This window comes from Lagopus leucura, unplaced genomic scaffold (genome assembly GCF_019238085.1).
Source record: "Lagopus leucura isolate 7727_CA_CO unplaced genomic scaffold, USGS_WTPT01 Super-Scaffold_100019, whole genome shotgun sequence".
Taxonomy (NCBI): Eukaryota; Metazoa; Chordata; class Aves; order Galliformes; family Phasianidae; genus Lagopus; species Lagopus leucura.
Window position 1 is genome coordinate 7371868 of NW_024962273.1, and position 24338 is coordinate 7396205.

At 37.6% G+C, this 24338-nt stretch overlaps 1 protein-coding gene across 3 annotated transcripts in view; it reads left to right on the forward strand.

The window, feature by feature from the left end:
- DPP10 (dipeptidyl peptidase like 10) overlaps nucleotides 1-24338 on the forward strand; it is a 350176-nt gene that overhangs the window by 199753 nt on the left and 126085 nt on the right. For all 3 annotated transcript variants that reach the window (XM_042877726.1, XM_042877725.1, XM_042877727.1), the window contains exons 2-3: nucleotides 1851-1965; nucleotides 8527-8622. In XM_042877726.1, coding sequence (XP_042733660.1) covers nucleotides 1941-1965; nucleotides 8527-8622 — 121 coding nt within the window. In that variant the 5' untranslated portion in view covers nucleotides 1851-1940. The remainder of the gene's footprint in view (nucleotides 1-1850; nucleotides 1966-8526; nucleotides 8623-24338) is intronic.

Sequence of the window (24338 nt, forward strand, 5' to 3'; positions counted from 1 at the left end):
AGCAGACAGGTCTGTTTGGAAATCGGGAATTCAGTGAACAAAATACAGGTATCGGGGATGTGTTGTTGGTTAATAGTGGCTGGGCTTCACCTGCATGGCTGCTCAGAGATCAAGCTGTGCATGCTGGCATTTTGTCAGTTACCTGTAGTTTTATTGGTATCGACACCAAAGAGTAGTGTAATGATTATTAAAAAGAAGTGGGAGTAGGGTGAGTACTGTACTCTATTAACCACCTGGAGGAAAGGGGAGGAGAGCATCTGGGGGTCATAGAATCATAGAATCACCAAGGTTGGAAAAGACCTAAAAGATCATCCAGTCCAACCGTTCGCCTATTCCCAATAGCTCCCACTAAACCATGTCCCTCAACACAACATCCAGTCTTTCCTTGAACACCCCCAGGGTCGGTGACTCCACCACCTCCCTGGGCAGTCCATTCCAGTGCCTGACCACCCTTTCTGAAAAGTAATACTTCCTAATGTCCAGCCTGAATCTCCCCTGCTGTAGCTTGAAACCATTCCCTCTGGTCCTATCACTAATGACTCGAGAGAAGAGGCCGACCCCCAGCTCACTACAACCTCCCTTCAGGAAGTTATAGAGAGCAATGAGATCTCCACTGAGCCTCCTCTTCTCCAGGCTGAACATTCCCAGCTCCTTCAGCCTCTCCTCATATGGCCTGTGTTCCAGACCCCTCACCATTTATCATTTATCATTAGGTGCTCACCAAGGGCTGCCTTAGGCTGTGGGTTGCTATGGGACTCCCCTGTGGGATTGCTTACAGTCTGTGAAGTGAAATTCCTTTTAAATTTCCTAGGAAAGAGAACCTTTCCCAGGTAGAAATGAGGAGATGTAGGATTTAAAAATAAAATTTAAGACACTGTTAAAGATATTGTTGCACATAACTTGTGTAGCACTCATGTAATGCGACTTAGCTTTGTAAGTAGGCTGAAATTGTACCTTCTGAGAAGTTTGTTTTTGTTGTGCGTGTTATCACAGCAATTTATTTTGGAGATACTAAGGGTGTGCATGGCTAATTGTGGCAGATAACTCGATATGGGTAGAAAAACTGTTGATTACCATCAAAGCAAGTTAAGATTGCATGAAATAATTGCTGAACTGGTTTTATCACTCTAGTGTTAAATGCTAAACCGTTGTTTGGTTTAAGTTGTACTGTGAATATAAGCAATGCATTGCTGCTATTGACAAACCTTAATCACACTGTTAATACAAGTTAAATATGTAACCACAGAGAGCATAGCTTTATGTATGCTAGTAGCTACAGGAGCATTTGTTTAACATTTATTACAAGTTACAGTGGGGGAACAGTTCGCAGCTGAACTACTGTATAGAGGAAGAAGATCTGTTCAGCTTTGGATGAAACCTCAGGCAGTTTTGTAAATGTTTTCTATTACAAATAAGTTTAATAGGGTACACTAAAAAAGATGTATATTTAAACCTATATGGTCCATACCACATTGGTAGAATTACAGTAAATTGCTGCATTTTATTTCTGTAATTATCTTACAAACTGCTAGTTGGTATTGTCCAGAATGTTATGTTCAGCACGTTTTAAGAGTAGTCATATTTTGGACAGCTTGTATAAGCTCATTTTGTTGTCTCGTAGGGATATAAAATTACTTATCTAGAAAGAAGAAAAGGCATCTATTAAAGGGGGATAACGTCTGCACCTTTGGAATTATGCATGTCTGCTGTTGAGATGGGAGGGATAGCGATCATCTCTTGTGTTGTAGTTTTGGGTATGTGCAGTGCAGTTTTCCTATCAATAATATTTCTAGAAATATGTGATTATGAAATGCGATCTTTTCCTTCTATTTTTTTTTCCATTCCTGTAGGAACTTGGAAGTAACAGCCCTCCGCAGAGGAACTGGAAGGGAATTGCTATTGCGCTGCTGGTGATTCTAGTTGTTTGTTCACTCATCACTATGTCTGTCATTCTTTTAACACCAGGTAACCTACTTTATTTTATCTTACTGAAGATGTATGATTCATAATGCACTCATTAAAATGACACATATGTTTTAAAATATCTTTCCCTTAAGCATTTTTAACTTCTGACTCCTATAAACTTGGTACTCATAGGGCCTTCTGAGCTACTGGAGGCTTTATGTAGCACAAGTACTACTGCTTCAGCAGTAGGTCATTAGGGTTGTATCGGCCTTGGGATGGCTACAAGCATTAGCCTCAGTGGGTATGAGCTTGAGTGCACTATTTTTGTCACTTGTGTCTTAGTGGAATTTCTCATTCAGAGATGAGCTGTCAGAAGGCTGGATGTCCTGAAAAACTAATAATGAGAATGAGACTTACAACTGAGCCAGAAGTATGCAAGTTTCATATAGACATGAACAAGCTGTTGCCATTATCTTTCTCGCAGAAAACAGCTACTTAACTTAAAACCAAGGAAACTACTCAGCAGCTCACTCCCCAGTAAGAAAAGGGAGTTGCATAGGTGAAATTAATAGACAAAAAGCAATTGCACACGTGTAAAAACTTATGATTAATGGTTATTTTGTTCTAATTTGATCTGGGTTATTTTTCTAAAGACTTTATTGCTGGGACAGCAGCTGTTTGGAAACTTAAGAGAAGGAATCACTGCACAAATTTTAAAGAATCTTTGAGTTCTTTCTACCAGAATTGAGTTCTTTCTGTCAGGTTTGAAAGTGTGATAAAATTTCAACTTTGAATGTTGTGTCTATGTAACAATTATTGGTCTTTGGCCAATTGGACTTTGTTATGCAAGTGTTCAATTTACGTAAACCAAAATACTAATGAAATGCCCTTCAGATGGTTTCAGGCCATTTGGCCACCGAATGAAATAATCAAGGGAAGCTTGGTGGGTTTGTGGATGAGCATCTGTACTAGTGTACTGCTGCTGAAAGGAAGATGGTAAACTCAATGGAAAAGGTGTAGGGAAGTTTTGTCCTCATTTTACAAGTGAGAAAACTGAACTGATGTTTTCCTTTGCACAGAACCAGGATCAAAGGGGATATTTCTGCCTTCTAATCCTGTTCTCAAGGTGCTCTAGGTTCATGAAGATGGTGGAGGGCCTAGAGAGGAAGATGTGTGAGGAACATCTATGGCGCCTGAGTTACCTCAGTGCTGAGCAGAGCTGGCTGAGGGGAGGCCTCATGGCAGCTTCAGCTTCTCACACGGAGTGGAGGGCAGTGCTGAGCTCTGCTCTCTGAGATAGTCACAGGGCCCAAGGGAACAGCATGGAGCTGTCAGAGGAGAGTCTGGTGGGGGTGAGAGAGGTCCTGCCCCAGAGGATGGTGGGCATGGAACAGGCTGCCTAGGGATCGGGCACAGCCCAGACCTGTAGGAGCTCAGGGAGCATTTAAGCACTGCTTTCAGACATATGGTCTGATTCTGGACAGTCCTGTATAAAGCTGGGAGTTGGATACAATGATGTTTATAGGTCCCTTCTATTATAAGAAACTTTTCTTCTTAGAGAGAGTGAGACAGCTAAGGAAAGTGTGTAGGAATATTGTGGTTCATTCTGTTTCCCATTTTGTAGAAGTATCTAAGTATGCATAATGCTGTCCAAGGGAGTGATAAAGAAATGATTGTTTAGCTATTACTAATTACGATATTTGGAAAAAAATAAAAGCAGATGTGCTGCTGTAGTCTCAAGATACAGGATTTTCTTCAGGGAATAAGAAAAGACAGACTTGAAAGGCCATTGGTGGCATATCCTGATGCACTCTAGGGCAGAAGACTGTTCTTTTCAAGGAGAGGATTGTTTAAGGCTTGTAAAATCTAGAAGATGTGGTGGAATTCACAGTAATAAACATCAGTTCTGGCTCTAATATTACAGAATTATTAATGATGTAAAAACGTAAATGGAAGTCTTTGAAGACACTCATCAAAAACAGAAATAAACAACCCAGGGAAATGTTAATTTCCTTTTAATATGGTAAAAAAAAATAAAAAAAAATAAAAAATAATGCGTAGTGAAGTACAACATCTCTGGAGCTGTTAGAAAACCCAGAGAGTTTACCTGAAAACTTGATGTGATCTGGGACCTACATTTCAGTTGAAATCATGTGAGTGAAAACTAGTTCTGTCAGCTCAGATGTTCTAAGATAGACAGATAACAGACTGTAGAGCTTGATATAAATAACAGCCTTTTTCCATGAATGGCCTAAGTTTTATAATATGGGTTTTCTTGCAGGTTAAAAATGCTTACCAAAGAAAGCTTCGTAGATATGTTGTAGGACAGCTCCTTTCCCTACTTTTGACCTTAATCTGTTCCTCTTTCAATGCATGATTAATATGTTTTTGAAAGTTATTTATTGCACTCTACTAGTTTCCTGGAGGGTGCTGAGCACTGCAGCAGAAGCTTTCCAACTCTGAATATGTTCCAAGGTGACTCTGGGATATCTAGCACATAAGGAAGTGGAAAAACTCAGATTGTCTCACAACCCTTTCTGTCACTAAGTGCTGAATGCTGAGGTGCTAGAGATCTGTTGTTTTAAATATTTGGTTTTGTAATTCATTTGTAATGTTGCTATTTAAAGTAGCAGATTTCTTTGCCTGTTCATTTCTGCCTGTAGTGATAGCTGCCTTTTAGACTTGGTACAGTTTTCGTAAGTGCTATCGTGCTTCATTCTGCTTCTTTTTGAGGATATAGGGATGATTTTAGAGAGCAGCTGCTTAGAAGCCTGCTTAGTTGTTATAAAGCATTTCAATGAAAATCACGTTAAGGCAGAATCGTATGTATTGATATGCCAGACAGATAAGCAGAATCTTTAAAACAAAGTTGGGACCAACCCCTCCATGCCATTTTTCATGCTGTTCTTTAAATAAATAAAAAAGAAACTGAAAGTAAGTAGATATTCATTGCCAAAGAAATTCAGTTTCTGTTTTAATACACTATAGTCTCCATGTAATTTCTGTATATTAGCAAGCAAGTTTTGATATCTCCTTACAGTCAAGTTTTTTTTCTTTCTCATGTAAGTGTTATACAGACTATGCCAATTACCAGTTAGATCTGTCAGCTTGTGCACCGCTAACTAGTGCTGGTTTTCTGCTTTTCAGGCATAATTTAACATCAAACAAGTCTACCTTTCTTTTTCCTCACAGAAAATTCAGTAAAGAATGTGTGTAAATAATATATTATTACATATTACAAATATTATATGTTATATATTATAAATAATATATTATTATATAATATTATATTATTAGTTTTAGTTTCTAAGTTAGAAGGTAAACTTTGAGGTGCTTAAACTATTCCTAATTACTCGTTTGCCAAAATCATAGAATCATGGAATCCTTAGAGTTGGAAGGAACCTTTGAAGATTATCTAGTTCAACTTCCCTGCAGTAAGCAGGGACATCTACAACTGGATCAAGTTTCTCAGAGCCTGGTCCAGCCTGGCCTTGAAAGTGTCTAAACACATGAAAATGAGTGAAGCTATTATTTTCTACTTTTGCAGTCTTGTAGTTTCCTAAACACAAACGGTTTGTCATTTTGAATGAACGTACACCAGCTATTGAATTGTTAAGGTGTTTATTGTATAATCAAAAAATGTAGCCATTTTATTTTTAACCGACTTTCTTTGTAACTTTTGTAATCAGTGTTCATTTTCTATAGATCATGTATGTAGTTTCAGAACAAAATATAGAAATACAGTGGAAACAGTGGGAGAACAGTGGAAGATGATTCAGTAAAATTTAAAATGGAAGCAAAACAGAGTAGGCTATTTGGTAATGTGGTAATAAGCATAGGATGGAAAAAAACTGTCTTCAGAAATAAAATAAGTGCTTTGAGAAGTGCATACCACTTTATGCTTATTCTGTAGAAAGATCAACCCAGTATAGTGTGAGAGAGCTGAAATGATGTACAATTCATCTTACTATACATAAGTAAGCATTTTGGGAACTTAGAGTAGTATTTTATTTTTTTTAAGGTCAAATCAACGTTTTGCTCAAAAATAACAGAATCTGCAGTATTGTCAGAGTAGGGAAAATGGGCATATAAAGACCTTAGCATTGATACTGTTAAGTATTCTGAAGGCAGGGGGTGTTATATATGCTCTACTCAGCTCCACAAATACAACATATGCTTACTTAGGAGATAAAAATTCAGTGTGTAGCAGAAGGAAGAGCTAACAAGATACCATGACGTGTAAACAGAAGGATTAGGTATAAATCATTAAAGATAATGCTACTCTGCTGTAAAGCTCAGTTAAGACTATAAGTGGAGCATTGTGTCCCATGCTGGACTTGGAGGCTAAAAAAAACCCAACCCAAACAGGTTGTTTTGATCCCTGGAAGGTAGGAAGAATCCTAATGCTTATTTGAGGATTAGAACATTTGTCTTGTGAGAGGTGACTTGAAAAACTCTTCATGCTTAGCCTCATAAGATATCAAGTGTGAGAAGAGCTGGTTATGATGAGTAAATGCTTGCAAGCTCCCACTGAGCTGTGGGAGAAGTGCATCAACACACTGCTTCACTGTGTCATGGGTGTCTATGTTGGCCTTGTCTCTCCTTAATTTATGGTGCACATTAAAAAGGAGTTTGTCTTCAATGCAGCAAAGATGCACCTTATTAATACTAAATGAAGTGGCTGCAGCAGGAACACTTAAAAGGCTTGAAAACAATTGTTGTTCATTTCAGACAGCTTTCAACCAGGCCTCCGACTGAGCTATTTGGGTGAACAAACACTGATAACTGAACTGTAATGATCTCCATTTGCTGTGAGGGGGTCACATTTTCATTTGAAAGGCATTACATACCATCTTTCCAAAGCATGTTTTGTTAGTTAAAAAATGTGCTGTAGGACATTGGGTCAGCATAAGGATGACAGGATTGTTCCTTGCTTGCTGTGATTCAAGACACTAGGCTATGGGTCTGTCATCAGTGGTGCTAATACCAGCCATCTATAAAGATGAAACCAAACTCTAACCAAAAGAAAGCTTCTCTCCACAGAGAATGTACTTGGGGATGCTGATATATTGGAAGAAAAGTTCACAGAACAAAGAGATGCTGCATAGTCTATAATAATAGACTAAATAAATAATTGTGTGGAGCCCTCAGTACAAGAAAGACATAGAGATTTTGGAAAGGGTCCAGAGGAGGGCGACTAAGATGATCAGGGGGCTGGAGCACCTCCCCTATGAGGACAGGCTGAGGGAGTTGGGCTTGTTCAGCCTGGAGAAGAGAAGGCTGCGGGGTGACCTCATTGCAGCCTATCAATACCTGAAGGGAACCTACACCCAGGAGGGGAGTAAACTGTTCAAAAGGGCTGATAACAGCAGGACTAGGGGAAATGGTTTTAAGTTGAAGGAGGGAAGATTTAGGTTGGATGTTAGGGGGAAGTTCTTTACTAGGAGAGTGGTTAGGCCCTGGAACGGGCTGCCCAGGGAGGTTGTGGATGCCCCGTCCTTGGACGTGTTTAAGGCCAGGTTGGACGGGGTCCTGGGCAACCTGATCTGAATGTGTATGTTTGGTGGCCCTGCTAGGCAGGGGGGTTGGAACTACATGATCCTTGAGGTCCCTTCCAACCTGGGTGATTCTGTGATTCTGTGATAATCCTGCCGAGTGATGATAAAAATGCTTTCAAGACCGGAGTGGGCAGTTATCTGGTTGGTTGCTTACTAAGTAAACAGGGGACATAGCACACAGCTTTTGGCAACTGCTATTCTTCTAAGTAGCCTAAAGCAGTTAGGTGAAGTGCATAGCTGCTGTGTATAAATATTCATTGGAAACTTCGTCTTTTGATAGCAAAATAGGACATCTGCTTTAATACTATCTCTGATATTGCATGTGTGTGGCAGTACACTTTTGAATCACTACTGTTTATGATTTATTCAACCTACAGCACAAGAAAAGCAGGATTTGGCAGAGTTTCCTTTTCATTTCTCAATCACAGAAATGATTTTAGGAGCTTTGATAGTTTTGAAATTAATACTGGCTGTCTTTCAAAGTATAATAATCTTGGCTTCTACTGTTTGGAAGACACAAAGATGCTAGCCAAGGCTAAAAAAGGCAAGGCTCCTTACCTGAGAGCAAATATGGATCATAAAGTATGCATGTGGATTTTTTTATTATTATTTTTCTTTACATTTAAATCTCTAAAATAAAATGGCTCCAAACAGACTATACAATGTGATTTTACTTACCATTTGTACAAAGTGATTAATATGGCCCTTGTTCTGTGTCTGTCAGGAAATTCTTGTAATGCTTTGAAATCAGTTTTCTTGTGGAATAGAGGTGTGTAAAGGAGGACCTGTGCCACTACATTGCCAGAATAGTAAATAGTCAAGCACTTCACAGTTCACTTGTCATGTCTCTAAGGTGTTAGTGGTGGTTTGTTTTTTTCCTGAAGCTGTACTGAAGAAAAATGAAACTTTTCTTTCTGATGAATAAAGATAGAGCAGTGCAGTGTCATCAATTTCAGCAGCACCTCTGAATGTGTTCTAGTTCTTTAATTCCGATGTTTTGCAAAGTACACAGAATATATTGTTTTAATAACCGTGTAAAATGATCCTGTTATGTTTATTTTAGATGAGTTTGCAAATTCTTCTGAAACCAGATTGTCTTTGGAAGATCTCTTCAGAAAAGAGTTCATAGTTCATAATCCAGAAGCCAAATGGATTAATGGTAAGTGTATAACTTCTCACATAATTGGAACCTATGTAATTGCTTTGACTATTAAGTAATGTCATTGCCCAGTCATGGAAAAAGAACCAGTTAAAATCTAAACTTTTGCAATTCTCCATTGTCCTGCTTTTCCTTGTAGTTCTGAATCACATCTGTTTCATTAACTTCAGAAGTGGTTTTCTAATTTCAAATCTCTACCATGTAGGAACTCAGTAAAATTTCCTGTTTGTGCCCCTGGTTCAGTTGGATGCACTGACGAAGAATTGTTAAGAACTGGTTCTTGTTGATGGATTCACAATGAAGATCAATTAACTGTATATTGTTATATTAATATATTCTCAAATTTGGGAATTTGAGTACTGAATCATCTGCTTTGTATCTGGAATTATTCTTAAATATTTTAAAGTATTTTTGAAATGCTTGGGCAGTTCTTAGCAATTTTCTAATGTCTACAAACTGCGTTTAAGTTTCTACTTTGGGTATCTACATAGAACTTATAAATAATTAAAGAATACCACATTTTTAATGAAAGAAAGCAAATGAGTAGTATTAGTAACACAAAATATGTTATCTATGTTATTCTTGAACTCTATTCTATGGCCTGTGTTAAGGAAAAGAAAGAAGAAACTTCTTTTGTAAAGTTTTCCAAGTGTGGTAAAAAGATGTTGAATTTGATGGTAAACATTTGAATACATTTCTTTTGTGGCATTCAGAATCCACCTGGAGAAACTCATGGCGGAAAATAATTTTGCTTGTGTTGTTCAAAGTAACGGAGGGTGTAAGCATTCTGTTAGTGATACAGTTGTACAGTTACAAACTTGCTATTTATTGAATGTATTAGACAACTTGGTAAAACACTCACTGTCTTATTAGCAGTACTGGCTTTCTAGAGGTGTTTTTCTCAGCCAGGGTGAGAACTTGTTAGCAGTGAAGTGTTTGTATGTACTTATTTGCCAAAGAAAAAAAAAACAAAAAACAAACAAAAAAAAAAACCAAAAAAAAACCAACAACCAAGTCCTGTGTTTTTTAGAGGGGGAAAAAGAAAGGGAAAAATGGGAGTTTTTATGATTGCTATGATGCCTATATGTATGTGGAGAATGTAATACGTAACTTAATACTCAGCATTCATTAGTCTAGGGCTATAGGGGGACCACTGGGCCCTTTCCTTTGGTATTAGGAGGGTAAGTACTGCTTCTGAGCTTTGCACAGAAACATTTTGGTGGAAAATAAGTAGCTACTTATTACTACTTTATGCACCTCTTGGGATGCAATAATTTGTATCTATCTCCAAGTTTTATCATCTTGACCTCTTAGGAAAGGTCAAGAAGAGAGATTGAAATAATAGTTTCTGCTGTAAGCATTTTCTGCAGTCTAGAAGATAATTTGCAGTAAAATGTCCAGACTTCACTTAAGGATTCCAAGTGCTGTATGAATCTTAGGTAAGGTCTTGTGTTTAACTGCTGCGATTCAGTAAAATTTTACCTTCTGATTTATGAATTTGTTTAGCGTTCTCTTCCCAATACTTCCTTGCTTTTAAATTCTTCCCCTACAAATACCATCCCTGTGTAGTTACCTCTAAAATAATCTAGTCTTAAATAAGAAAAGGTCCTATATATGTTTGTACAGTCCATTTCCTTTTCTGCCTGAAACCGAGTCCCCTTGCCACCAGTAAATAATAATCCAAATGATTAAAGCTGCAGTGAAATGCTGTTCTTTTGTCTGAGAAAATCAGATGTTGCCAAGGGGAAAAGAAAAAATCCTCAACAGGAGTTTTAAAAGTGTGTTACCATTGATCAACTGTCATTTTAAGGTACACCTTTCCTTTAACATTTCTTCACAAAAATACCATCCTCTAACACCTTTTTTTCTTACCTACTTGGTTCTAGGCTTGAGAATGTCTATAGTATCTACATCCCTCTGTTTCTTTCTTGCTTTATGGATGATGGCTAATATTTTACTTGAAAATAATCACTCAGTAATTTGGTAAGCTTTTTTTTTTCTTCAGTTATAAATTGATCCCTAGTGGTATTTAAAATGACCTTACAGAGAGTGTACAGAACCACCAGTTCTCTGTAAATTGAAGCACTTGATTTCAGAAAGCATTCCTGTTCCTTCATGTGGTTTTGGAGAAGATGAATGAGAGACCATCTTCACTTAACATTAATAATCTTAAGGTTTCCTAGTGGGAAGTGAGAACTTAAAATGCTGCCAGTGCACAATGAAATTACTTAAATCTGACAGCATGCAGTAGCATGGTAGTAACTGCTACTGTTTCCTTTACTTCAGTCTGAGTACAACATTGTAATGGAGGTTAAAAATTTCGGAGTGGTTGAGTTGAAGGAAGTACTGAGTTAATCTTTCGGTATGGTTTCTGTTGCCAAAAAGCTTGTTGTGAGACTGGCCTGTCTATCATATTACTTCTGTTTTGCAACAGGAGCCAGTCTTTGCCTTAGGTCAGGCATAGAATCTTGTTTCATATTGACAGTTCTTTGAGGAGCCCACCTCCTCTGCGCTAGTACAGTATGTTTAATGGAAGGTAATGATTTGTGATGTTGTCATTGATACAGCTAGTTTACAGCTAATACAACTGTGTCACTGCTCTTTTATTTCTTCATAAACTGATGTATGAATCATCTTATGTGCTTATGTGCCACCATTGGCAGTCGGCAGCTGGATCTTTGAATCAAACTGAAGGGTATGTTCAGTGTATTTTCTTCATTTCTTTTAAGAATCAACTTGGAAATATTTATGCTGCTTTGTGAAAAATTCTGAGGGCTTGAAAGGTTTGCAGTCTAATCCCTAGATCTTTGCTAATTTCTTTTTACCATCAGGGACCCTGGCTGTTGGTGATAACAAAATTTTGGAACTTTGCTTGTATTTGTTCTGCTAACATGGGAGTTTGGTGTTTAGATAATCTTTGCCAACCTGTTCTGTACGTGGGAGCATGCTGGCTGCTAGTTTGTATTCCTTCAGATGGCCATGTTGTCAGTGCATCAAGACATTTTTCGCGTATCTAAATTAAAAGTGTTGGAGAAGAGCCTGAAGCCTGAGTGACAGCCTGCAGCAGGTGCTGCCCTGGGATCCTGTGTTGTGCTAAAGCTCATCAAAGCACCTGAGTGTGTGCAGATGTGCTTTACAGAGCAGAGAAGGATTTGGGCATCTGTTTAAAATGAAACTTCTGTATGGTGCTTTGCTGAAATGGTAAAACGATAAAAAGAAAATTTCTTTCTGCCTTGCTTGCCTCTGGTGGGGCTGGCTGTTCCTGCATTGAGTAACACTTGCAGCAGAGTCCTGCAGGGAGAAGTTAAGAACAAAGGGGATGTGTAAGGCCGTTCAGCATCACATTTCTGGAAATTGATGCAATTCCATTCCATTTCTGCAGAGAAATGCACTGCTTTTTTTTTTTTCAGTGCTGCTGAAGGAGGGTAGATATTGGGACTGGTTGTCTGGTAGGTGCTAGCATGGAGGGAATAGCTAGGAAAGGTTTTCAGTGATATTTTGTGGAGGGGACTAAATGTCCAGAGGGGAACAAGAGATGATAGCAGGGATTCCCTTCCCCTTTAGGACCCTTTTCTTTTATCTTAAACTGTCTCATCTCACATGAAGCAGCTGCCTCTATCTTTGGCACCAGGGGAAAGAAGAGAGAAAACATGGAAATCGTGGAGAGTCAGAAGCAATAGGAGAAGGAAGACTCTGATGTTTCTGGCAGGGCTAAATTGCTTTAAAAATTTCTATGTGTTTCCTTGAAAGTGGTAATAAACGATTTTACCCCAAGTCAGAATTATTTTCTCCCTGCCTTGAGAACTGTAACAAAATAAGACTTATTTTGTTTTTCTCTTTTTTTCCATTATTTCCAAATTTCCTGTATTACCTTCAGCAGAGACATGGTTTTTATTTTCTGAGCAACGTTTACTAGCTTTGATGTTGTCATCTTTATTCCATCTCACGCATCAATTTTATCAGCATGTAGGGGGAAGGAATGGGTGATGCCCATCCTTGAAAACATCAGTGGAAGCAAGGGACTGCTTTTTGGAGCAACTCTTGCTCCTCATTTACATCTTATTTTGCAAACACTTACAGGGTTTGCCAATGTAGTATCTGTGCTTTTTTTATTGCAGTTTTTATTTTAAGGATGGAAGCATGTTTTACAGCTGTACAGTCTCTTCATTGCAAAGATCTGTAGACTACATGCTAAAGCCAGCATGGCAAGACATTACCTGACTGAAGAACGATTCTTGCTGTTAGGCTTCCTTAAAGAGCAAGTGGGACAGTAGTTTCCCATACGTTTATTTGCGGCTTAGCACCTTATGCCAGCTGTGCACTGTCTTTATCACCTAGAGAGTAAAGTGTGTAGTTAGTGGTGTTTTTCTGGACCTAATGCTCTTTTTTCCTTGAGTCTCTGATGGCTCTAGTCTATCCTGAAAAACTGAATGAAAATCGAGTCTGGGAAACTCAGCATGAAGACCATTGAAATTGCTTTAAAAATTATGGATGATAAAAATGGAAGTGGTTTGGGAAGCAAAGCACACCAAGATTCCATAGTACAACCTGTGCCAGCTTCGTATGGGAAGCTGTAATTTAAACCATTTGACATTTTTAAGGGAGTTTTTCTCGTGCACGATGTGAATGTGAACTTCATCAGAGCTGAGCATGGAATGTTGTTTGCCTGTGGGTATGCATCAAGTGTAAGGAGTCAGTCCATCACTGAACAAGAAGAAAATTCTGCTCCAGAAAGTTGCTGCTGAGTTAGAGCTGAAAAGCAGACAAATATATTACAGTTACATAGCTATACATGTTGGTATTACTCTTGTAATTTATAATGGGTGTCATTAAGAGGGAAGTCTTTTTATTTTTATTTTTTTTTATTTTTCTCCCACATGAGAGTCAGAAGCAGCCAGACTTGGAAGGCAGCCTTTGTGTACGTGAGCGTTTTCAGTCTGTGCTTGGCATTCAGATGTTTGGAGTGTGATGTGATGCCTTAGTGCTTTGGCAGGGACTTGGGAAGAAGTGAGAGAGGTATGTACGTACAGTGGTACTCTTGCCAACTCTGGATATAGTTTTCGTTATTTATCTTTTAGGAGCTGGAAGCCAGGCCAGGGAGTTGTTTTGTTGCCTGTGGTTCACTGTGAAGGGTTTATTTCTGAAAGGCGGATGCAGGCTGGTTCGACTTGGATTCCCCATATCGTTCCCCAGTTAGAGCCCCAATATTTGGAAGCTTTCATCTGAAACTGTTCTTTCATAAAGCAGTCGCATTGGTGTGAATTATACTCACAGTTTTTGTCAAATCGTAAGACAGGGTTTTGGAAAAGACCTAGAGAATGTGGAAACGTAGATGGAGTATCTCTGTATTGAATGAACTTTTTCTCGGAAACTACCGAATAAGGGAATAAAGGTTTTTATCAGCACCATTCCACTAAAATAAAGAGTTAAAAAAAAAAAAAAAAAAAAAAAAAAGTGTTTGTAAAAGGGATTGAGATGGCAGCATGATGAATTTCTCTTGTTAGCAAATTGAACTGAGGAGTTTGAGACTGTGCACTCAGGCTGAAAACTTCCCTTCAGGTCAGTAGTAGCTGGTAAGTGCTTGCTAGGCCTGAGGTTGTGGTGGCAACTCTCTGTGGTCCCCTTCTCAAACAATGACCAATCTTAGTTGAGAAAGAAATTAATTTTATTTTTTTAGTTGAAGCTTAGGTGCTTTTCTCTGCATCTCACTTTTTATGAGATAATTTTATTTGTAAATATTATTGGTGAAGAATGCATGTAAAGCAGATGATGAGGTATATAAAGGTATATACTATAACCTTAATGCAAACAGAAAATAGAAACAGATTATTTTACACAGCATTGCAAGTAGGACTGCAAGGCATAGAATAGAACCTGGACAGTCTCATGTGGATGTAACACACCCTTACAAAAGAATTTGTCTTAAAGATTATCAGAAAACAGATGGCCTTTTTTTGTGAATAGTTCTTAGTGTGAAAAAAAATAATTCTTAGTGTGAAAAAAAAACAGCAGAGATGCTGTTGTGCTTTAGATTCAAAGACTCAACTTGTGTATTATTTTTCCTTAATTACATGTGGCTTTGTAGCCAAAGCTGGCAGCAGAGATCTTCCCTGTGGGAGAGGGACAGAGGACTGTTCTTTTCCTCCTCTTATCCTCTGCCCTAAGGTTGAGAAGTTGCATGCTGTATTGCTCAGAAAGTTTTGTTCTCATTCTAATTGTTGTATTACAACTGGTGACGTTCTTTCCTGTTACATTACTATTCTTCTGTATATGCAGTCTATGTAGTATTAGTGACTTCTTAAACTGAATTTCCCTTCCCAACCACGCTATTTGGATCTGCTGCCTGTACTGTCCTTCTTTCTGTTCCTGTGGTACTGATGTCTCTAAGGCACCATGTGATTTGTTTGCTTAAAAGTGGATCTTGGTGCTCAGATAAACTATGCTAAGCCACACTGCTACATCGATATTGGTGTCAGTGTTAATGATTGTTAATAAGCATTAAATAGTGATGTGTATTCAAAGCCATTAACTTGTGCCACTTTTGCGTTTTGTAAGTGACAACTTGGCAACTTAGTACACCTCATTAGAAATCTCCCTTCTCTCACAGATGTTCTTTGTTCACAAATACAGCATTGTATTAGGGATGGCCTCTATGCTGTCTTGTACTTCTCTTCTTTGCTTGTTTGATACCACTGACAACAGCATTTTTTGGTTTTTTTTGGAGGTGGGAGAGAAGGAGCACTGTTTTCCAATCTTTTTTTTTTTCTTCGCTTGGCATGTTGCAGAGTATTTTGAATTTATCTTCCTGCAATCTTTATTTCTTGGAACAACTTGCAGTTGTATCATTGTAAGACGTAAACTGATTCTGTGCTCAGTGAAATCTGATGGAACAGGATTCACAGTTGTAAGTTGGGGTGTAAGTGTGGAGAAACAAAATTGGACATTCCAATTAGTTGAACAACAGACGAGTTTCTGCCACCTTTATCCAAAAATACAGTTACTCCTTACAAACCTTCTTAAGATTTATGTTCCTATTGACTTTTGATTTGTTTCACAGCTCAAAACATTAAAGACTCAACAAAGAGGTCATTATATTTACTTATAAAATACTTGGGCAGAATATATCTGTCATGTCAGAAGAAGTTAGCAGAATGATTTACCTTTTCCAAGCAATCCTTATAGATAACACCCTAATTTTCAGAGGTTTAAGTATTGTAATCATATATGTAAATCCTAGGAAAGCAGACCAGACACTTATTAAATCTGAGTTCCTACTTATTTGTTGAAGTAAAAGTCTTCTGAGCATAGTAAACATACTAATGTTACTATTCCAGTTACCATAGCAATGCCTGTTTCACAGTAGTACATTTTTGACTGAGAAAACAGCCCTGAATATGAATGAGCGCAAATTGAATGTGCTATGTCAATACTCATAGGTTGTTGTTCTCTGTGACAAATGCTTTTACCATATGGGGAAAGACTCTAAATAGTGGATTGCAAGTAATGGAATGAAAGCAGGTGCTTTCATCTTCTGTGTAAGAGTTCTGAATTTCCTCCAGTCTGCCCGTCTGCTTTCTATAATATCAGGATTTCAGAGATGTGTATGCTCATGTTTCAGCATGCTTATTTACATACATATGAAGTGTCACTTTGTTCTGTTTTCTTCATGTTCCTTAGCAGAATAGTACTGAATTGCCAACTGGAGCTGTAGTCATTTCCCCTTGAGTTGGGATTGTAGTGAACAGTTAACTTTCGCTTTGAAAGCTGCTGTTTACATGTGCAGCTAATTTTTCTGTGTGAGTTTCTAAGTGAGCCTTCTTGTAAGCTCACTGAAGTCTGCATTAATCTGTTTATCAGCAATTGGAACCTCCATGAAGGAGTGCTGTGTGAGAAGGGAGGTACCTTCTGCCATAGGTACAGCACAGCACTGTTGGCTGATGCTGTGTTGTTCCCATTCACCTTGAGCGAATCTTTCTTCCTTCAGTTTTGTTCTCTGATTAGACAGTCCTCTAACAAGTGCTCTACATTCACTTGTGTTTTGCAGCAGATTAATAACTTTACAGTGTTAAAAGTCATCCTTAGAGAACAAAATTTTTCATATCTAATCCTTAATTTTTGTTGTTGGTTCTGTTCTTCTTGAATTAAGAGGCAGCAGTGCTTTTTGTACCGTTCTGTATTGTTCAAATGCTTATTTAATGATAAAAATGACTTTTTAAGCATAGATTTATCTACACAGATATGTTTATTGAATGTTTCCTTTTTTCTTTGCTGTCTTTGGATTCACTGTGTATTCCTTGATTTTTACATTCTGGATCAAATGGCAGATTTCAGAGATGCTCATTTAAATTTGCCACTCATTCATCTGTTACCTGCTCTGTTTTGCTTTCTGTGCCATGGGTGCTTCTCCTTAAATATCTGAACAGATCCCCCATCTCCGATGTTGTGAGGTGATTCAGACATACAGCTTCCAGGCTAAGTTTGTTCTTATGAATATCTTGTTAGTACATGAATAATTTAGTGTGATGCAAAAAGATGGACTTCTGGCTGTAGTATGTTTGGGACAAGATTGCTTTGAGGATCTGTTCAGTGCATCAGTGCTGGTGTTGATCAAGTTTGCCTGACAAATGTTTGTACTTGAAAGTCAAATATTGTAGGTATATCTATGACCCAAAGGATGGGAGCAGGAGGAGGAAGTGTTAAGTCTTGTATGGCTTTGAGGAATTTGGAAAGTAACATGGCAAAAGGAGTATGGAAGTAGGAAAAAGGAGAAATGAAGGGAGACTGTCAAGTGGAGACTACAGAAGCTTGTTTTAGTACTGCACTAGTTTTTGCAGGGTGCAAGAGTTTCCCACTGCAGACATCTCTCTTTGTGTACAGCTTCAGGCAGTTTATTGGAAGACATGAACAGTGAGAATTTTCGTTTAATCATAGTGTTCTTGATTTTTGAGAGATGAGTGCTGGCCCTTGCAACAAGCAGGAGACATAAGGTTAGTGGTATGGGCACCGATACGATGTGTCATTCATGTGTCCAGCCCCAAAACTGGACAGAAGCCTATTAATGCTCCAATCCCCCTGACACAGTGCCCTAGGAACATCTAGTGATGTGACCTGCCAGACGTTCTATCTAGCCAAAAGTTGAGCTTTGTAGCTATGTATTTATTTGTAGCTGTGTGAAATGTAATAAGAACAAAAATGCTATAAACTTTAAATGATGACTTTTTTGATGCTCTGATTTAATCATGTTTTTAATTTACTCTTGCAAAAATTGAATGTGACCTGCATATTTTCTGTAAGAGATTGTCTGATTGAGATGAACCAGAAGCAACTGATATATTTGTTTATCCATTCTGACAAAGTTTCTAGGCAGTTTGTGTGAGACACTTGCCAACTGGTAATCAGCGTAGCAGCTGTGTGTCTCTTTGCAAAATCAGTAAAATTAAAATGATTTTGATCCATTACTAGGACTGTGGAAACCCATAGCCTTTCTAGTGAGACAATCACATTTTAAGCATTTTGAGGGGAAAAAAATGACTAAGAATTACCTAAAACATTATACTGTAAGAAAGAAGTACTTAAAATGTACTGGAAGACCAGATTTACATGATATATAGGCCTCCCATATTGAGAGGGCTTCAATTTCAATCCGGTTTGAGCTGATGTTTTCCATTATACCTTTTGCAAGTAAAGCCCTCAATAATGAAGTCATTTGTGAATTTTAAGTCTTTTTATCCATTGTTGAGTTTCCTTGAGCACAAAGACTGTTCTAAATGACAGGTGCTTCAAGGGGATATGTAGAGTGTGCTTTCTCTACTCAAGGGTACTTTAGATATATCACTGATAGTTTCTTTTGCATCTGGAATATTACTTTTTAAGTTCAGTCAAAACTACTAGGAAGCCTAAAGTTTGCTGCAGATCTGTGAATTACTAGTTGAAAGTAAAAGTGGAAAGTACTTAAAACTGTCAGTGAAAGCCAGAGTCTTTGTTGTAATAGTAATAGTGTAGTAGTAATAGTAATACTGTAATTGTAATAGTAATAGTGAAGCAAAGATCAAGCATCTGAGTTTTACTGCAAGGCAGATGCTACGTGTGAATTAGTAATAGTCGTGTCAAAAGTAATATAGTAATTGAACTCAACTAGCTTCAAGGGTAAGAAGGCAGCTTCTTATGTTCTTAGGCCTGAAGTGTGATGTGAATCTTGTCTGTAGAAATGGGTTTGTTAATTCTTTGTTGTTCTTTTGGATATTTCTGTCTTTGTTACTGAGAACTTGGCTGCCATGGCTCATCGATCACTACCGAGTGGTCAGATGATGATGACAACTTTTCAAGTGCAGTGGGCACGAGTTGGCTTTGGAGTGACAGTGATGGTTGACTGAGGATATTTTGTCAAAAGACTTATTTGACTTTTTCTAAGTCTTCAAGTCTGGTATTAAGGCATACTTCTATGGAAGCTTTGTGAATAAGGTAAAAAAAAAAAAAAAACAAAACTTTGCTTCAGCTATCTTACATTCTGGGAGAAAATATTTTTGTTGAAATCCTCTTCTTTTGTTTAATCATTTCATTTTTACATAACTTATTGTAATGTTTTTTATATTACTTACTCACACTCTTTTACTAATGCCAAAATACTCTATTTTAACATTATCAGTGAACATTTCAACATTCTAAAGCAAATATTTTAGCATATTCAATTTGAAATTCTGAGAAATCTTCTCATTTAAAAAAAAAAAAAAACCCAGAAGATTTCCAGTGTATTGTAATACAAAATGAATTGCAGACTTCAGTGTTTTGTTTTCTGGTCAACAGTCAATTAAAAGTTACAGCTTCTGTTATGAGTTGTTTCAAAGGGAGAAGCTAGTTCTTTGCTTGTTGGATTACTGCAAATGTAACAAAATTTACTTAAGTTAGGAGTTTTTATCTCTTTTCCACTTTCTTACCAGCATTGTGTCTTATCTTCCTGGAGTCAAGGACTCACTGTTCTAGCAAGTTAGTTCTTTCTTTTTTTAGTCGTTTAGAATGATCATCTAAAATGTTACATAAATGTTCCTCTATTTTAATACTGTGCTCCCTTTTCCAGCTATTTCTTGAGCTCCTGTGAAGGTAAATTGTGTTGAAAATAACTTGCCTACAAATCTGTGTGTCTTTTTTCTTTTTTTAAGACCTTAATTAATCTATATGTGTTATGATAATGGAAATAACACATAATCACAAATAATAACAATGGTTCTACTGTATTATTCTGGTATACATTATAAAGTTAAATTACACTTCTGTCTTCTTAGCTATTGTCAGAGTACTGGGAAAAAGAAAGCTAAAAATGCAAGAGCTGGGTTTTTCCTACTGTGGGGACCATTTCCTTCCCCCTCCCTTTGGTAAACAGTATATGGAAGTAGAAGACAGTATGTCTTTCTTTAAGGAGTAAGTGCTTTCTATCCCATGACCATCCTGAGTACTGCTATAGATTAAAGAATACACTGAATTAACATCATATCATATCACTTATTCTGTTTCTTATTGGGAAAATAAAACTGGGTGTTAAATAATTTACCTTCTTTCATTCTTTTATGTGACTGCTTGGAGGTGTTTATTTTTGGGGGGGACTAAGTGATGCTAAATTAAGACTTTGTGGAATGTCATTTGTTTTTTCTTTGTGAAAGACTTTATGCCAGTCTCTATTTGGGAGTTTATTAACTGATGATGTTTAAACAAATATGAAGACCTGAGGGCTGAGGAAAATCATTCAGTCTTCTGGAGAATGGAAAAAACTGATGCTGAGAAAAATGGGCACTGACTTGGATAGCACCAGCAAATGCACAGTGCTGAGCGTGGAAGCTCTGGTTTGATGTGGCAAAGGAGATCAGTTGCATGCCTTGTCAGAAAGCTTTGTATTTTTTCATAGATGGTGCTGAAATATGATGCAGGCTGTGGTTTTCTGGGAGGTGTTTTGTCTTAGCAAACAAACATTGTCAGAAAAAAAGATGGACATCTCTAAGTCCTCTTATGTTTTCCTAGAAGGGTTGATCATGGTTTCCCTCCTCCCCACTCTCCAATGATAAAGCTTACTGCTGTATCAAAATATTTACTGAATAATTGGGGAAAAAAATAACAATCATGAACATGTTTTTCATTTTTGAAATGCCATCAGTTCACCATCTTAACACAGACATGTTCTGTGTAGAATACAAATAACCTATGAATACAAAAACATTTTGCTGATGGAGAAAAATCTTGGTGATTCCTTGGGAGAGCATTAAATAACGGACAAGAATCATCAGAATATATCTTCACCTGAACAGCAAATAGAAGTTATTTCAATAATGTTTATTTTTAAGCATTTACAATGACAACCTTTAATTATAAGGGTAATTATTTTTATTGCATTTCACAATGTATGTGTTTAACATAACGGCAAACGGATCTCCTGCGTTCAGATCTCCTAGTGAAGGAAAAATCTTTTCTAAGTGCCTAATTTGAATTTAAATGAATACAAACCTTTGTACTCAGCCCATACAGTGCGAGTTATAACTTCAGAAAAAATTGAGCTTTGTGAAGCTGATTAGTCATACAGATAGAAATATATTCCCCCATTGAGCATGTCCAGCTTCCATTAGTGTTAATGGGGGTTATTCATTTACTCTTTGAAGAGTCTACACTCCAATTAATTATTAAAACTTTAAAGAAAATGTGAGATGTTACTGAAGGTAGAGAATCTTTGATGTTAAAACATTATTATTTTTATTATTATTATTTTCCCTTCTGGCTTTCTGTTCTGTTTTTTGTGAATGCTTTGGCACTGACTGACATGTTATCATGAAATCTTGTAAATACTATTATTGCTTTTAGCTGAAATTGCCTTGTGATACAGCAGTGGTTCTTCATCTCATATCTGGCTCTTTCTGAGATATCTAGTCTGCTTCCTGTCAGTCCTTTTTTCCTGTTTGCCTTTAGTTGGCAGCTGAATACCTGTTCCACCCTAGTTAACAATTACGAGGTTAACCACAGATTAGATTTTATTGGCCTAAAGTTGAGATAGACATATGAGCTCTGATCCTTGTACCGTTCCTACATGTTTGCAATGTGAACAGAAACCAATGAGCTTCAGAATACAAACTGTTCTTCTATGCAGAGTTTCAAATCTGATTGCAAACAGGAAACTGCATAGGAAAATAAGACTGAACGTCTTCGAGGCAAGCAAGGATAAGTTGCTGACAGTTGCTCCTCACACTGAAAGTGTTGAAGTATGTCCATATGGATACAAATGGCAGTTAAGCAGGATATGTAACCGATAGAAGATCAGCACAAAGTAAAAGGAGATGAATCAGATTGATCGAAGAGCCCTAATTTCCCAAAAGTAAATTATAAATATTAGCCTCTACTTCTTACTTTTGGAGCTGTCTAGGCATCTGGCAGGTGCACTGCTAAGGGAAACATCCCTGTGAACTGCAGAGATTATTTGAAGATGGAGATATAAAAAAAAACTTGCATTCAAACTTCAAATCATGGATCTCATGTGTAAGCAATATTGATAGAAATGTAACAACATTTTTTCTGTTTATTCTTTTTTACTCACAATATAAAACTGCCAGCTCAACTTCATCAGTAGCTTGACTCAGAAGTCTTCTGTGCTCTTTGAGAGACACTGCTGATGGCAAATGCATCACCTTGAGCATCTCCTTGAAATAAGAAACGTGTTTATGGTATCTGTGAAGCAGAAGAGCAAAGGCTGAGTCCAGTATATAGAAGGACACAAAGTATGTGTGAAGAGACAGGCAAAGAAGCAGACTTTCTTCTGCAGTGGTGGAAATAAGACAAAAACCTTTGCTGGATAAGACATAATTTTAAGTCAAGCCAAACCAAACCCAGAACTCTAAAGGGTTAGAGTACTAGAGCGAATTGGAGGGTAGGGGGAAGAAGTTGCTTGTTTTCCCTCTGGATTTCCTTTGAGTGGAGAATGCACGTTATCATTTACCTTCCTCCAGATTCCGTTTCTGTTGAACAGAAGGACAGGATGTATGGATCCAAACTATCCAGAGGTTGTCAAAATTCAGCTTGTTTGACAGCTAGAAAAGAACATTGTTGGTGACTCCAGTGATCTGCAAGGAACAGAGGGAAAGCCTCTGAAAGCCTGAGTGAAAAAGTTCACAACTACTTCATACTTTTTTGCTCCACATACTTCAAGAAAGTTGCCTGTCACACAGGGGAGGGTGCCTTGATGTGTAGTTCTCTCCACAGACTTTGTGACCTTTTAATACACAGCAGCAGGCAGCTGGATGACGAGGTCACCAAATAAAGACTTGGAAATGAGGATTACAAAACTGTGCCAGACTGCAAACTCAGTCTCTTTTTCAAGGGCAGAATCTTCAGTCTGTTGCAATGGGTTGCAAGGAGCTATCAGGCCAATTTCCATGATGATTTTTGTGTAACACAAAAAATGAAAACGTGGCACTCTGATATGAATCAGTTTTTTCCTACTGTGTTGATGGATACTGTTTCTTTTTGTCTCTGGTTCACTATTATCTAAGATAAAAATTCTCTGCATTTATGGAGCTTTCTTTTATACTTGCATACTGAGTTTCGTGAGATAAATGTTTTCTTTGTGGCTTTTGCTCCACTGCAGAACTGATGATGAAAGTCCTGACAGATCCTCCACCACAGCAGTGTGAATGTGCTGGTAAGGTAGTTAAGTTAGTAAACATGTAATTACGATAGTGCCAAAAGAGCAAATCTCTAAGGAGATTTAGATTTCCTTCCATAATGCAAACAAAAAATGATCTCAAAATGTAAGTTCAGTTGTTTCATCTATTTTAATGGGCAATTAATCAAGACACAGAAGACAATGCTGATAGGGGTGAAAGCTGTCATTTGGGTCTGTAATTGGTTTTCTAAGAAACTGAGAGATCTAATGGCTACAAAGAAGGATGTTAAAATAAAATTAAACCCGTGATATGAAATGGCAAAGGAAAAAAAAACCTGAGAGCTAAAGATGATGTTTTGTCTTATTTGAACACAGCTGTGAAATGGAAGAAGCCTGTCTGAATGGCATGGGTTGTGCTGAAATGGATGAGCTGTCAGACCTAAGTGCACATCTCTGGCTTTGTATTTAGTTATGTTACATCAATTGCACTAACGGTGTATCATTTACAATTGGAATGAACTGCCTAAGCTTATCTGCTTACCTGTATTGAGACTGGTTCATTAATTAACATACATTTTGCAGTCAAAAATATTTATTTTGATTTTGTATCAGAAACAAAGACTGCTTGACAGCTACCTACGGTTATGTTTAGTTAAAACTGTAATGTCAGCAGAAGTTATGTATTTTTTCTTTTACAAAATAAGCTGCTATACCTGAGTATGGAGATAAGCCAGCCTTTTCTTCACGCTCTGTCTGGCACAGTTTTGTAATTCTCACTTCCAAGTCTTTCTTGGTGACCACCTCATTCAGCTGCTGTGTTTTAAAAGGCCGTGAAGAGTAGGCAGGTAGCTGTACCTCAAGGCATCATCTCCTGTGTTACTGGCAACTTTCTTCCACATACTTCAAGAAAGCGTGCTGTACCTGTCTCTTTAAAGAACTCTTGAGTGCTAAAATGCATATTTCCATTACAAAAAATAATTGTGCCTGGAACAAAGTTTATCATGGAATCATAGAATAGAATCATAAGGATGCTCAGGTTGGAAAAGACCTTAAAGATTGAGTCCAATCACAACCTAACCATACT